Source organism: Apostichopus japonicus, chromosome 18 (genome assembly GCF_037975245.1).
Source record: "Apostichopus japonicus isolate 1M-3 chromosome 18, ASM3797524v1, whole genome shotgun sequence".
Taxonomy (NCBI): Eukaryota; Metazoa; Echinodermata; class Holothuroidea; order Aspidochirotida; family Stichopodidae; genus Apostichopus; species Apostichopus japonicus.
This window is the reverse complement of record NC_092578.1, coordinates 3,388,527-3,404,965: the sequence shown is the minus strand read 5'-3', so window position 1 is coordinate 3,404,965 and position 16,439 is coordinate 3,388,527. Positions and strand designations below refer to the sequence as shown.

The following is a 16,439-nucleotide window of genomic DNA, read 5'->3' as shown; positions in this document are numbered from 1 at the left end:
AACGATTTATTCCAGAAAAGAATAATGCCAATATTTATTTGACCTAATAAATATCTTCTTGAATTTCCGAGGCAACTTTAAGAGCCGTTTTATCTTCTCTCGAAATAAATAAACCACTTTGTGTTTCTAGTCGTGGAGGAGATGACTTGATTAATGAACCACTTAAAATAAAATTTAACAAAGCGTCGATTTAAAGATCTAAACTATATAAAGCATAACAGTTAAATTATTGGAGTGTATATAGAACGGAACTGAAGTGATGACTACAGATAATGGATAACAGAAGCGAACAAAGTGTTTACAATGCAGATATAAAGGCAACTACTTCTTCACATGTAGAAGAAGTTTAATCTGTTATTTGAAACTCACTAATGCACTTAGATAATTTATATTCTTTGAGATATAATAGAAAAGATAAACTTTTGAAATGTGGCATCTATAACCCATTTTTGCTGCTTCAAATACTTTCAAATTGTTCCTAGTTTTGACGTATACTTAACTCTTAATCGCTATGCTGCGGTAGACATTTAGTTTGCCCCGATTATATACCACTAGTTAATTTGTATTAACTTTTATTCAGGCGAGGATTTTCTCCAGCTAACCGTCGCATAAGAAAAACAAATGCACCTTGTTATTTCTTCTTTGTTGTGTTTCATAATTCTAACAAAATCGTGGTTATTTCGTTTTACGTTTTTAGTGAGAACGCAAAGACATTAAAAGACGGGAAACCTAGTTGAAATTGAATTCCGAAAGTTCTTATTTTCTGTTTCTTCGTGTGTATCTATTTTCGCCGAACCTTACTTGAAACTGTTGAGCTAGATGAAAAGACAACAGAACGTTTTGCAATTTGATGCATAAATCACTTCTTGTTAAGTGTAATGCTTCCTTTATACGTTATCCTTCTGGCTAAAACGAACAGTATATGTTGCCTATCAATGTAATGACCAAAGTATGACGTCACCAAACATACATTGTACTAAGGTATGATATCCATACACCATGCAGATATATACCACTTTTATCTAATCATTACAACATTTTCATCACAGCAATTGGAACTTCACATGTAGAAATTGTATCAGAAAACGCAATTAACGGAAACGCATTCATTGAATGCCGGCATAAGGGAAAGGGCAAATGCCTTGGTAAATTTTACAACTATACCTTCGAATTGTATCGGTTTATACAGGCAAAGTCAAGCGAAATCTTAACCACCCTCCTAGCCCCAACCCTCCTCCCGCCCCCTTTTTTTGGTTTTACTCCGATTCCGTATGGGGAACCCCTTGTGTGCTGTATGTTTATACACCACTCAGGTGAAGATGGAATCGTCTTTCAAGAAATTATTTATTTTTAGTTTGCGTACGGCTGATGGATGAAATTCCTGGCTTGCTTTTCTTTCCTCTTTCCTTAAAGCAACTTGGCCATTTCATTTCACGCACCAGGACGTTTGACCAGTAGATAAGCGGATTGAATGTCGAGTTAAGTACCCGGAAGTTGAAAAACCAGTTACCAGTTTTGATATGTATTAATAAACCGTAACGCTGATCGAACGGCTGAAGTGATATAAAGAACGAGTGGATGCTATGAGGTAAATAGCAAATACCGTTTGTTATCAGTATTAGACTAAACGCGAACAACAGCCGTTTGGTTTGTTGCATTCTAACCTTCTTGATTGAGTCACCCAGTTTGGTGTTCCTGAATGCTCGTACTAATGAGACAGAGAGACCAATGTACGTAACCGTGGTAATGAAGAGCAAAACACTTACAACAATAAAAACACGCTGCGGCACTACAGCATCGTCGCTTGCGAAAAAATGCGTAAACACAAAACCGTAGAGTATGGAGATGGCTGTTAACCCAACGATCAAAGCTGCGTATCTTTTGACGGTCACTATGATTTTATATTTGAAGGGAAACGCACACAGAGCCATATAGCGATCAACCCCTACACCTATGATTGAAAATAAAGCAAGAAGGTTCGTTGCTAATGCGATCGCTTGATAAACCTTTGGAATAATTAGAATATCATTGTAGTAATAATATGTCTCTGCCAGCACTGCAAATATGTAAAACATTTCAGATACTGTCAGAACCAAACCAAACATAAACTGGGTTTTGCGGTAACTTTTGAGTTTAATCTGTATTAAGAAAGCTATAACGTTGCAAACAAATCCAATAAAACTTATCCATAGTCTCATCCTCAGGAGAAAGACCACATAGAGTACGTCTTCCCATGTCCATCCAGGCGGTAGTCCTCCGGGCTGTAATCCATCGCCGGCTTCCTCGGTTTCATTGGTCCAAGTGAAGTTCCGAAACGTCTCAGTGATGTCCTTAAAGAGCGTTGGTGTTGTTTCGGCCATTTCCTTCCGTTTTCAAGACTTTATGTCTTTAATATGATTATGTATTAAAGATTCGATTCTGTTAGAAAATACATAGTTAATATAGTTATGATATATATGAATATATATATATATATGGACAAATAAAAAATATAATATATATATATATATATATATATACACACCAGTCAATATGGCAGTTAAAAACCTTTCTTTTTTCCCTCTCTTTTCGAAGGTGAGCTGTCAATTTGTGTATTTGAACGACAAGTTTCATCCAATATTTTCCCTCGTAAGAATTTTCATAACATTTGAGAATGCCTTATATCGCCTTTAGTCCTCACAAGTTTATATACACCTTCATCCAAGCTTAAACGGGATGACGGACTGGGTCATGGAATAATAATAATAATAACCATCTCAATTAGTCTCGCTTGGCGCTTTGCCGTTTTAGTTTAGGGAGTATATACGTTCACTCTATAATTGTGGTTTCATATCCTTTCGGTGAGTATGCACTGAACAAGAGCCATAGTTATGCAGCAAACAAGAAACAAACCACTTCACAAATTTCCGGTAAATACGTTAGAAAGTTCTTTTCATAGAAGACTGAGTATTTTTCAACGGGTTTTATCGCCGTTTCTAAAGTATTGCCAAAGGCATTGTATCTCGTTCGAAAGCCAGCAAAACCGCTTTAACAAATATATGAAATACAACAACATAACCTAACTGTTTGTGCCTAAATAGTATATACTTCTCTTTATACGAAGCATATCCTACTACAAGTTTGTACTCCCATGGGTGGCCATTTGTTTGCACATACTACAGGCTTGACTACAACAGCTTTGGGTGATTATTCCTATGAGACAAGCGAATTTGATCACTACTTGAATGATGTAGGAGGAGCGAAGGGGGCCTAATGTTGGGAGACCTTTACACCCAACCCCCCCCCCCCCAAAAAAATATATATATAGTCATATATTGCTTGTAGTCAGGACATAGTAGCATTTTCGAAATGCCGATCATGAGCCGGGCTGGGGGAGATGGGTGGGGACAGGATGGTTGATAATTGCACGAAAAAGTAATTTATTTTCCGTTCAATATTTTTTTTTTAAAGCATATAGTTGATGGTATACGAGGGCTAAATTTCCTTTACGTAATGATATACGAGTCTCAGTTACAAAATTGCTGTACGTTTCCGGCATTTTTATGTCAAAACAATATCGCGAATATATGCGATTGGTTCTCCTACCGTTTCTTACTTCCGGTCAATTCGACTTCTTTCGTATATGTCTAAAATCCACTTTTTTATTTTTTTTAATATTTTTTTTACGGATTTGTTGACTTTATTGGTGGAACTTTTCTGTATTTTTAAAACCACATTCTGGTAGAACCATTTTTGGGGGAGGGAAGGAGGGGCTAAGGTATACTGAAACCGTCTTATTCAAGTTTTGCTTACTGGTTTGTTTTGGAGGTGAAGTTTCGATGAAAATTGTTAACGCAGAGGAAATTCACAGATAAGCAAACATTCTGTATCGGAATTTCCCATTAACTCAATGATTATACATTAAAATAAAAATATATCCTTACCTCAAATGAGTAGTTCCACAGAACAAATATGTTGTGTGTGATTTTTGTTGTTGCTAAACACCTATCCAGCAAGCAGGTTTATAACTGTAGAAGGAATAGAAACATTTAGATGACGGCTTCACGTACTGCCTTTCTCTCCTATTCTCGGCCGTTCAAGAAGTGGCAATGTGGTTTTGACAACTTTACAAGCGCTTTTGCATGACTTTCTACCTTGACGTCTGTAGGTAAAATCCCTGGACACCCAAGTACATCAAACATAAAAAAAAAAAGGAAGAGAGAATTGACCCAGAATATTTCTTGTAGTTTTTTTCCCCTCCTTCAACAGAGAAACCAAAGAATATGCGTAATTTCTGTACATCGAAGATTAAATTTGAAATATGTATAAGCAACCTTGACAAACTAACCATACTGTGGTAAAAGATGGTATTTATTTTATTGATGTTCAGGCGTGATTATATTTAATTTATTTGATCATGCAGAGTTAAAATTAATGAAAATTGTTATTCATCGACTTACATATTATAGGAATAATTAAAACCAATGATGCGATAACCTTCACAACCTAATAAGAACACGTATAGCAAAATATGACCCACTTATAACTGTGGCTGTATACTTTCAGTTTTCAATATCATTATCAATATAAAAAAAAACTTTTTAATAACACCTGAAATATTTTAATGAAAACTTAAGGTCACCCAAATGTTTAAATTATTTATTGGTCACCCAATTCGATGGAAGTTGTCATTTTCATAACAAACCAACTCTAAATTTAAGTGGAAAAAGAATAAATATGAACACACAGAACGTAAACAAAATCAAACTATCTATATTTTATGAGGTTGCCGTTTACACAAGGACACCAAACACTTACAGTATATTGTACATTATGTTATACCAATACTAAACAAATATATAAATATATATATCTATATATAAACATATATATTTAAACATATATATTTAAACATATATATTTTTTTACAGGTGTCGACGAGAATATGTACATTACTTTGAATACCATGAAAGTCTGTGTTTACTTAAACAAAACTTAAATCAGTTAAAGGTGATAGATGTTCAGTGACTAGTAAGAAACTAATAAGTGATGGAATATGTATAGACCAATACACCTAGAGCGATTTTAGAAGTGTTAACAGTATGCCTTTATGGTAGCTATCCTGTGCTATATATATGGCTGATTTCTGTATAAATGCGACGAATTTGTCGAGATGTCCGATCTCTCAATTTCCTTCCGCATCAGTTGAATGCATGGTAACCTCCTTATATATTCTGCTTAAACTCGAACGTGGTCCGAGAGGGGCATACCCTTTAACCTCCATATAAACTTTGTTCGTCGTGACAGTGTGATATAGAGGACAATAAAGGGGCATACCTGAAGAAGTGTCTATACCGAACCTGATTGGTATATACTAGCCTATACATAGACTAGCCTATACATAGACTAGCCTATACATAGACTAGCCTATACATAGACTAGCCTATATAGACTAGCCTATACATAGACTAGCCTATACGTAGACTAGCCTATACATAGACTAGCCTATACATAGACTAGCCTATACATAGACTAGCCTATACATAGACTAGCCTATACATAGACTAGCCTATATAGACTAGCCTATACATAGACTAGCCGCTATACGTAGACTAGCCTATACATAGACTAGCCTATACATAGACTAGCCTATACATAGCCTAGCCTATACATAGACTAGCCTATACATAGACTAGCCTATATATAGACTAGCCTATACATAGACTAGCCTATACATAGACTAGCATATACATAGCCTATACATAGACTAGCCTATATATACCGTCATCAGTTGTAAGTGTCGTTTTGGTTTCCGGAATAGTCTTTCTCGATTTTGAGGGTTAGAATTGTGAAAGCACGTCAACGCATATATGATATAACCATGTATGATGTAGATTGATCCAAATCACAATACATTTCCAGCCCATGTAACTGAATTATACGAATTCAAATGATGTTATATCAGGGCGCAACTGTGTAGATCTATCTATCTAACTAGATAAATATATATATATATATATATATATATATATATATATATATATATATATATATATATATATATATATAGTTAGATGGATAGATTTTATTGGCATATACATCCTGCCGAGATATGATTATAGGGATAAGTTTTAGTCATTGGTCTCCAATTGGGCCCTTCTTCAGGGTTAAAAATGACGTGCTTTTATTTGTTGGATATAGCGGAACCTTCATCATTCTCCCTCTTACTATTATTCTCTCTCGGTGAGTATGCCATTCAAAGAAAGATGAGGGGCTTTCAACTTTTATCGAAAATTGCTGTATATATTATGTGATGTAAAATAACGCCTTATCTTTTGATGAATGACGTTGTGGTTGAATTTGTTGTTGAACCTGTAACTGAACCTAAATCGGTTCGTCTTGAAGTGGCTGTACTCAACGATTTTTTTAGTTTCCTACAGGGCAAAGAGAGTTCCCTCATTAACACTTGAAACCAGTATATGACTGGATTACAGATGGAGTTGAGTGTACGGATGTTGTACAACCAGTTGGAGGTAATAGTGTGTTTGAGCAGAAAAAATCTCATGTCTATCGGTTGTAAGACAAGCCAGAAATTGAAGAAGCTTTGTGGTAAATAACAGACAGCATTGGTTACTAGGATCAAACTAAACGCAAACATCAGTCGTTTCGTTTGTTGAATTCTGGATTTCTGCATACTAGCTTCACTGAGGGCCATCATCTTCTTCATCGAACGTCTTATTGATATCCCAAGCATGATATAGATAGACGAAGATAGGGTTACCATAAACAACAAGACCGAAAAGGAACGAATGGGTACAATGGCGCTACCGAGAGGAAAATACCGGGTGAAGATGAAACTGTAAATACTGGAGAAAATCACCAAGATCATAATGGTCAGAGCGTATTTCTTTGTAGTAACAACGATCCTATATTTCAATGGTATTGCACAAAGGGCCAGGTATCGGTCAAACCCGACTCCAATGATGGCGAAGAATCCGAGAAGGTTGGCAGCTAGCACCAATGCAGAGTAGACAATAGGCACTGGTTGTTTGTTTAGGTAATAATGGTACGTCTCTATGAGAACGGCCGCTGTATAAACAATATCAGAGATGGTTAGCAGCAACCCAAACATAAAGTGAGTCTTTCGAAAACTCTGTAACTTGATCTGTAACAACAAGACGATAACATTACAAACCACCGCGATGTAGCATATCACAATTCGCATACGTAATAACATGACAACGTACAAGAGACCCTCATATGTCCATCCAGGTGGCAGACCCCAGTCTGGATAAGCGTCCGGTGAAGATGTCCCATTGATCGCACTTTGATCCTCAGTAGCTGTAGTTGCCTCCATTGTCTCAAGGATCAATCAGCTTTTGCCTGTTATTTAGAGAATATATATAAATAAATATAAATACATATATATTTATATATATATATATATATATATATATATATATATATATATATATAATATAAAAGACAAACAAGCGAATATTTTTAACAACGACATACTGCTATATTTCGGAGTGGTCACCACTCCATCGTCAGGCAATTGTACAAGATCAATTAAATACAAGGGCTAATATACATCCGAAGACGACAATAGTGCATGATACTCAGTTTCACGCGTTGAGCGATCATCAGACAACTGTTCAAAATATAACATTTATATGAATAAATATATGAATAAATAACATACATATATAAATAAATAACATATATATATATATATATATATATATATATATATATATATATATATATATATTATTTCATTTCATTCATTTCATTTCACTAAAAGCGAAGGGATGTTTTATCGTATAAAACATTCCTTTTACACTTAATTTTAAAATACTTCCACTAACTCGACGTAAAAGCGCTATAACATGAATTCCTTCATCATAATTGATCGCTTCTAAAGCTATATTTAGTATAATGATCAATATGTAATCATTAGCAAAATGAATTTACGACTTTTTTCCTCGTCCTTTTTATTACATCTCAGTTATCGTTCTGAAATGGTCACTATATGATACGACACTATACGTATAATTACAGCAATGTGCGTTATATTCTGATCAAAAAATAATAATAAATGCAGTACAAAGCCAGAGTGACAACTGACTACTGAAAAATTAATCTGTAAATATTCTTCAACAAGAGGCAAAAGCCTGCTGTAGATCAATGATATTAACTTTCTTTTTCATTCGAATTTTCTTATGTTGTTCTACTTTAGTACGGTAACAAATTTCAATTTATGATAAAACTCATTTACTTCGGACTTATATGTTTTTCAATTTTCAAGGAAAGATGAGCTGCTTCATATGAAGAGGTAAAAAAACTATATTGGCTATATATATATATATATATATATATATATATATATATATATATATATATATACATATATATATATATATATATACATATATATATATATATATATATATATATATATATATATATATATATATACATAAATATATATATAAGTGTTTAACTCTATTCTCTATGCTACTATAATGCAACGTGTCCGAACTAGAAGCTGTTGAAGATTTAATCAAGTTCTTTTAATTATTTACTCATTAACTTTCATTTTTTTTTTAAAGAAAAATACTCTTGGCGAGTAATTTTGTGTTATCAATTACAATCGCTTTTGGAGTAATACCAGCAAAAGGTTTGAAATAAAAAACTAATCATAAAATACTGAAAAAAACTGACTGAATATTCATTTAATTCAATCTTTATATGACGGTACATGATTTTCATCACTTGATATATTTCTGTCATAAATAATCAGTATTGAAATTTGCAAAAATTCTGGAAGTTATTCACCCTAACGCAAAGCTGCTCAATTTTAAAGTAAAGAGACATTTGCATAAGCAACCTATAATATTTGCTTAATTTGTTTTAGAAATGCCTCTAAATTAAGATATGAAGGTGGCTTTAAAATCGATCATATATAGTAGCTGTTTAATATATTTTTCTGTTTATTTGTTTTCTGTTTCCATGTTTGAGAAAAAAACACTTTCCATCGATTACCATCATTTCGAATAAGCTTTTAATTTCGAAATATTAAAATCCACTCACAACGTTTATGAAATATCCATTAATCGTACACAGTGACCTTCTTTACTGTGGAGTTCCCCGTCAATTATACTTCTCAATTATTAGTTGTAAAATATTATAGATAATAAACAGATATTAAAAAACACAACTATGAGCTATAGAAGCTTTAAAATTTGGTTAATATTAGTCCACCTATCATCAGACCACACACGTATCAGATCCCCCCATCCCCCCCCCCGCATTAATTGTGGAGTATAAAATAATATACCTTGAAATTACCGATAACTAACGGTCTTATTTCTCATTTATTACTTCGAAGAAATAATCGACAGAAGAACTTAATTAACAGATATAGCCTAGTTATAGAAATTTTCGATACTAAAATATAATTGAAGTCTGTTCATATTACGTGTCAAGTAAAAATATATATATATTTTTTTGTAAAGGTAGTAACGATATTGTCTTTCTTTCAGAATCCTGTGGCAAAATGTCTGTCAAAAATGAGATAATAACGTACAGTTTATCAGTTTTATTTTAAATATATTTTCTGTTTCCTATCGACAAACAATTACCAATGTTTCAGTGTCGTATGATATTACGACAAGATTGGCGATGCGCACAATATTTTCTTAGTCCTGATATTGTGTCGTTCTGTTTGTGTAGGTACCACAGCATGACCGGAAGCCTATAAGTACAAGTCCCTGTAATATGAGTGCAACTAAATAACATTTGCTTTTTTTTTAATATATATATATTTTTATATAGCGCATTATACCAGCGATATAGGTCTCAAGGCGCTTTACAGACGTTATATTACACCTGGTCAATGATAACCTGTCCCAGAGACAATCCCTACAGTGGGCAGCAGTTATATACTGCACCCAATGACAGGTTACCTCACATGTTCCCATTTAACCCCTGGGTGGAGAGAGGCAAGTGAGATAAAGCATCTTGCTTAAGGACACAACGTAATGAACTAGGCAGGAATCGAACCAGCAATCCTTAGATCACGAGTCCGACGCCTTAGCCAATTGGCCACCACGCTCCCACGTAAAATACCAGTATACAAGGTGCCAAGTACTAGTGTGAGTACACTTAATATTGTACTAGTATCTGTACTAGGTTTTCCCAAACTCCTCGAGTACGAGCAATGAGAACGAGTACCACTATACAGATTTATGATGGCGAGTATACATACTCTTAATACGCCATATGAGTACAACGAAGTACCAGTATACAATGTGCCAAGTGCTATGTGTGAGTACACTTAATATTGTACTAGTATCTGTACTAGGTTTTCCCAAACTCCCCGAGTACGAGCAATGAGAACGAGTACCACTATACAGATTTATGATGGCGAGTATACATATAGGTATAGTTATTCTAGATTATAAACATACTCAATAGAAGCCTAGTGCCAGTAATGTAATGTATTTTAAGTATACAGTCTGCTACTAAAATATGATTCACTTCACGTGATGAAACTTTTCATTTTTTACTAGAACTCAAAACCTCTATTGTATGTCTTCAGTAATTCACTTTTAGTACATAATCCGTGCACTTTACTAAATCTTCGTTTTACTTTATTCCTTTAAAATATCATCCTTTTTTTATTTTGGTAAAGAAAACTGCACAATTTTAACAGTGCAAATAAAATATAATAATAAGCTACATATGGTCGTCATGAGTACATGAAGATCTCATCCCTTACCCCCTTACCCCCTCGCCACGTCCCCTCCCCCTTTTTCTTTCTTTATTCTGCAGAATCAATATCACGATTTGGCAATTACTCAGTGATCAAACTATGTTAATTTAACTGATGATGATACCCAGATATATACATGAGAGTTACAACAAGATACAAGTTACAACGAGTCCATTCGTTCTAAGCTCAATTTAAGTCACACTACCAGGGAATTCCAGGCATGGAAAACAACTTACAAACTTATATGTGTCTTTTGATGTATAGCGACTCGAGTCATCCTTTCGTTACAATACTGACATACGTAATTACTATACTCACAAATTACTACAAATAGTAAATATCACATAACATACCTACATTGATATACATACATATATACATGCATAGAAATGCTATATAAAGAAAAGAATACTAAATAAATAAATAAATTGCAGTTTAACATAAATACTTACCAACAAATAAGGTAAATCCAATCGATTTATAAATATATTTCTTTTTAAATTTAGTTCAAGATGAAAATCTTTTCGTCATGCAAGCAGTCAGCATTCACTATCACTGTTATGTTTGGTAAAGATCACCTTCTGTGCGAACGTATATGGTAATTGCGGAAGTTGAAATGGGTTTGTAGTTCTAGATATACATAAGCACAATACCCATGCACCAGCAATAAGTTACAGTTCAGCTGCTGTGACAATGGCTGAAAGACGAAAACTCTGTCTGAAGTGGTAATCACCATAAAACCGCAACAGCCTAATTTACAATAGTTGCTTACATCATGTTGATAGGGTATACCAACATGTGTCTATACCCCAAAACGCTTGGCATTAGTTAATCTGGACACAATGAATGATGTCACTGCAAGACCTATTATTAATATCGACTCTCAAATAGTTACTCACATCCAAATCATCTTTGAAGGAGCTCGAAGCTGACACGCGGCTGCGCAGCAGAGCTGTTTAGTAAATTTGCTTCAATGATTCGAAGTTACATACGGGGACTTTATCGGCTGGGTTTAATCAAACTGTTACCCATACTTCAAACTTGCATTATGCGTTGAAATTGCTATATATGTGCTTGTGCTTAAACGCGTCATATACAGATATGATACATGATGAAAGACAGAACTTGCCACTAAAAAGAGACCAGCGTGCTAAGAAGTGCTAGAAAAGTTTCAAAGGTACTTACCCAGAGGTTCTAGTCCTAAAAAAAGTATTTCCCATGAAAACATTGAGACGAAGAGGTTTGTTAAAATAGACAACTACATATCCCCCAGTGTAATAAACTAATTTAGTTGTTGAAACATTTGAACACTGGTGACCACTGTTTCAATTTCTAGCATATTGGGTGGCAATACTGATGATCAAAAATACAAATACGGTTTACTTGTATACAGGCATTAAAACTCATAGGTTTGAAAATGAAACCATCAACAGGGGTGGATCCAGATTTTTTTAGGCAGCGTTTCTGAAGTGTGAGGTTGAAAGAGAGATATGTTGAAAGAGGGCGAGAGAGAGAGTGCGGGGGCGGGGGATGAGGGGGGGGGTGTTACAAACCAACCTCGGCTCTGGATTCGCTCATGGTAATAACTTAAGTTACAGTCAGTGTATGAGATATATGAAATCTTTTACATCTTCTTACTTAAACAAGTAATTATTCTCCAATCAAAAGTTTCAAAAATGTTACCAAAATGCGATATCTTTGTTATAAACACGTGTCCGCGCTGTTCATTCCATGTATTACACACCACTCAAAAATAACTTCCATCGGTTCTGTTCATTTCACGATTATTTCTGGACCATGTTTAGTGTTGGGGAATAACTCCTTTAGCATCATGGACTTATCAGTTAAAGTGGCTGAAATAACGAGTCTATAGTTGGCACGTAATCCTTCTCAAAAGCAACACTAAAACTTTGAAATATATGTAAACAAGAGACTTTGTGGCCTCGAAACAGAACTTTCATTAAACAAATTCGGTAAGTGGTCGCGTGAAATTCATCAATTCTATTGCAGAACTTTTCCGTTTTAAAAAAAAAAAATAATTAACAGTATAATATGAACAAATATACACTTCGGTTGAAGAAACGATGTCATTACGGAATTTACCTTAATGGAGTGTTGCATTAGATGTATGTATTCAAACTACAAACCAAAACGTGTCTTTTTGGTTGACTACGACTTAACAGAAATGAAAATTTTCGGTCAAAACCATCACCATTTTTCTTTCCTTTGCGCATATCAAAGGGCTTCCATGACGTCATTTTATACACCACGAAATGAAGGGTTTGTGGTTCCTTTTTTAGCTACAGATTCAGAAAGACTAGTAGATTTTGAATCTCGGCTTCTATCTGCTGTCGATGAACCCCCTCTTCCCGGTCCTTTTGATTTCCTCTTGCAGCAACTTGGCCGGGATACTTCTCTCGTCAGTACCTGCTTCCAGTAGATCAATGGGTTAAAACTGGAGTTGAGTTGTCGGATGTTATACAACCAATTAGCGATAATGATATTTTCCAAAAGACCATACCTTTGGTCAAATGGTTTAAAGCTCAACCATAGACCGAACAGACTATGTGGCATATAACAGATGATGTTCGTTGTGAGGATAAGACTAAACGCCAACATCAGCCGTTTTGTTTGTTGAATCCTGGCTTTCTTCACCGATGCGCCGAGAGTGGTCTTGTTGAAAGTTCTCAGAAGTGACGCGCCGATGGCAACGTAGGTAAGGGACGAAGTGGCGATGCAGATTGTTAACACGATAAACATACGAATGGGCACCTCGGGACCGGTCTGGGTACCGAACCGTGTAAATCCAAAACTGTAGAGGCTTGAAGATATCACCATAGCCAATATGATCATCCCGTACCGTCTAGTTGTTATGACGAGCTTGTACTTTAGGGGAATACCACATAGGGCCAGGTATCGGTCGAAGCCGACACCGATGATGGCAAAGAATGAGAGTAGGTTTGAGGCTAACACAACTGCACCGTAGACATTCGATATGGAGTCTACGTCACGGTAATAGAGGTGTGTCTCGATCAGCACAGCTACGGAATATATACCGTCGGATATCGTGAGGACGAAGCCGAACATAAACTGAGTTTTACGAAAACTTTGTAATTTGATCTGTAACAGCAGGACGACAATATTGCAGAATAGAGCGATGTAGCAGAGACCGATACGCATGCGCAGTAACGCGACGACGTACAGGATACCCTCCCATGTCCATCCTGGTGGTAGACCGCCAAAATAGTAACCGTCGTTTGCGTCGATTTGATTGGTTGATGTACTAGTCCACAGGTCAAACGTGGTGGTGGTGGTATTCCACAATGAAGGTCTCCAAGTCGTCGCCATTTTGGTAAAGTCAAATTCAGTCAAAAATCTAGAAAGAAAACAGGAAAGTCTTGCATTATGAACAGAGTATTTCACGTATAAGATCACAACATGGACGTAATAATAAGAGCATGAGTTTTGTGCGTTTGGGTAACAAATTCCCGGTAATTTGACTAAAATGCACCCAGTATTTCTTTAAACTCAGATTGCACACAAACGATTCATGATCACTAAACGAAACACACCGAGTACATTTTAACGTATACTAACTGCATGGGCGATCTATTGGTCACCCGTTGAGGAAATTCGGTCCAAGTAAACACACTTCTGAGATACTTTGCGACCGGGATTTAAAGTGGAAACGTCGATGTAGAAAACACATAGACACCCTTTTTTGTCAAAATTCTAGTGCAATAAAATGTTTGGCTATATATATATAACTCATCGAGGAGTTACTAATAACTGAAAATTGGTTCAGGAAAATTCTGCAAAATGCCCTAGATTGCACCAGTTTTGAGAGATCCCCAAGAAGGCTCTTCGATGGACTCTTTGATCCCACACCAAGTTTGCATTGATAACATAATTACCCAAATGGAAGGGGATGGGGGGGGGGTGAGAGTTTGTCTTGCAATGAGTTTGTACTTCATTAATAATATCATTCATAAATCGTATACAGATTATACTCAATACCTAATAAGTTAATAAATTAACCAGTAATTAACAATTTTGTTCTTTACTAAAAAACGAAATCCTTGCCCAGATATTTTTCCCCTTCACATTAACCTATAGTATTATTAACTCAATGCAAAAGTCCATATCGGGAAATAATGTTATTTGCCTCATTTTTATACTATAGCCAAAACAATCAACATACATATATTGAATTGGATTTTGTTATCGTATTAAAACTAAAACAGTCAATTCAAAATCTTGCTTTAAAACAAAACCTCGACTAAAAAACGAATTCTTAAGAATAGAACTCTCCAATCCTATCATTACAGAGACAATCAACAACGACAGCAAAAACCATAGCATGGACACCAACAATGTTTATCTCATTTAAGTTGTCGAGAATACTGAGGTAATTATCGATCAAACGCTTACAGGCATTAAATGACTGTAATTAAGTCCAGGATTTACCGTGTATATGTAAAAATCCAATACTTTTGAACATTCTTCATAAAAAGGTCCCTTAAATACGACTGAATAAGTGACTAAAAAATTCGGATGTTACAATCTGCACAATTTCCTAAAATGAAGCAGCTTTTTACTTGGAATTTTTAGCTAAATTACAGCAACCTGCATGTTAATGCAGCTCAATACAGATATTTCCGCCCAGCAGAGCACGTATAGAAGCTTGCATGAACAGAATGAGTATTAATATCTGTCTGTTTGTCCGTCTGTGCATCTGTCTGTGTATCTTTCCGTACTTCTTTTTTTTTGTTCTCTGAATTCCAACGGGGATTAAGAAAGAAGTTCGAAGGAAAGGACTTTAAACTATACCTTCAGCGCTTTTAAAAGATGAGTTAGGATTAAGTGCATAAAGAAAGATATATCATACTAACAAAATATATGTTATTGTGAATCATGTATTTTCACTCCGTTATTCAATACGGTTGCCGTCATAAATATGTGATATGTCTGAAATACTCCTTTAATGACAAATAGTTCCCGTTCCTCATTCGAGTACTTATTCGGTCATCTTAAGCTATCGTTTTTTTTTAAAGTTCTACTAAACAGTGATGGATCAAGGATTTCGTCAGACATCCTCAGAATGGGTATAGTCGAAAACATCGGTAAATAGAAAGGAATTTCCGTGCGCGTCACGTGTCGCTAATTGTCCCAATATAAGTACATTTTCCTCGTATGTTTTTCTGAAAATTGTGTTTTGCAACTATTTTTTAGTAGAAAAAAAAACATCAGACCAGGCGTTTACATGGTCTAACTTTCCATTGTTTTTCGTATTTCATTGCAGATTAAGATTAATAATATTACCATAGTAATAGTTCTATTACGTTTCGTCTTATGCATAAAACAAAATGCTCCATTTCAAACCTTTTAAGATGGTGTAATCTAAAACCGTATATTTCTTACAAACATTGCTTGTTTGTTTTGATATTTCCCATGTGGTGTACTAGGCCTGTCGATGAGTGGTATAGATCGATGCTTCCAGCTATCTAATAGTGTGTAGATATGTGTTCTTCGTCACCTGATCATGCGCGCTTTCTTTCGATAAGTTTATGCTGTAAGTGAATAAACTGCTTACGGCGTTATAGTTTATTTAGTCGACTTAAAAGCTTTTTTTCTGTGCAATGAACTAATTAGTTACCATATACTATACATTTTTTTATAT

General features: G+C 35.1%; 2 protein-coding genes across 2 annotated transcripts; both read right to left on the bottom strand.

Moving 5' to 3' along the window:
- Positions 1 to 1,334: 1,334 nt before the first annotated feature.
- On the bottom strand, positions 1,335 to 7,363 carry LOC139958988 (uncharacterized). The gene is made up of 3 exons (XM_071956457.1): positions 7,227 to 7,363; positions 3,924 to 4,007; positions 1,335 to 2,418 (listed from the first exon to the last, which is right to left on the bottom strand). Exon 3 carries the CDS (start codon positions 2,358 to 2,360, stop codon positions 1,341 to 1,343), a length of 1,020 nt encoding a protein of 339 aa, XP_071812558.1. The 5' UTR covers positions 2,361 to 2,418; positions 3,924 to 4,007; positions 7,227 to 7,363; the 3' UTR covers positions 1,335 to 1,340.
- LOC139958987 (uncharacterized) lies at positions 4,207 to 7,336 on the bottom strand. Its single transcript, XM_071956456.1, has one exon. It carries the CDS (start codon positions 7,334 to 7,336, stop codon positions 6,308 to 6,310), a length of 1,029 nt encoding a protein of 342 aa, XP_071812557.1. The 3' UTR covers positions 4,207 to 6,307.
- Positions 7,364 to 16,439: the final 9,076 nt, after the last annotated feature.

Coding starts and splice junctions, on each gene's coding strand:
- LOC139958988 (XM_071956457.1), bottom strand. CDS start 2,360: ATGGCCGAAACAACACCAACGCTCTTTAAGGACATCACTGAGACGTTT.
- LOC139958987 (XM_071956456.1), bottom strand. CDS start 7,336: ATGGAGGCAACTACAGCTACTGAGGATCAAAGTGCGATCAATGGGACA.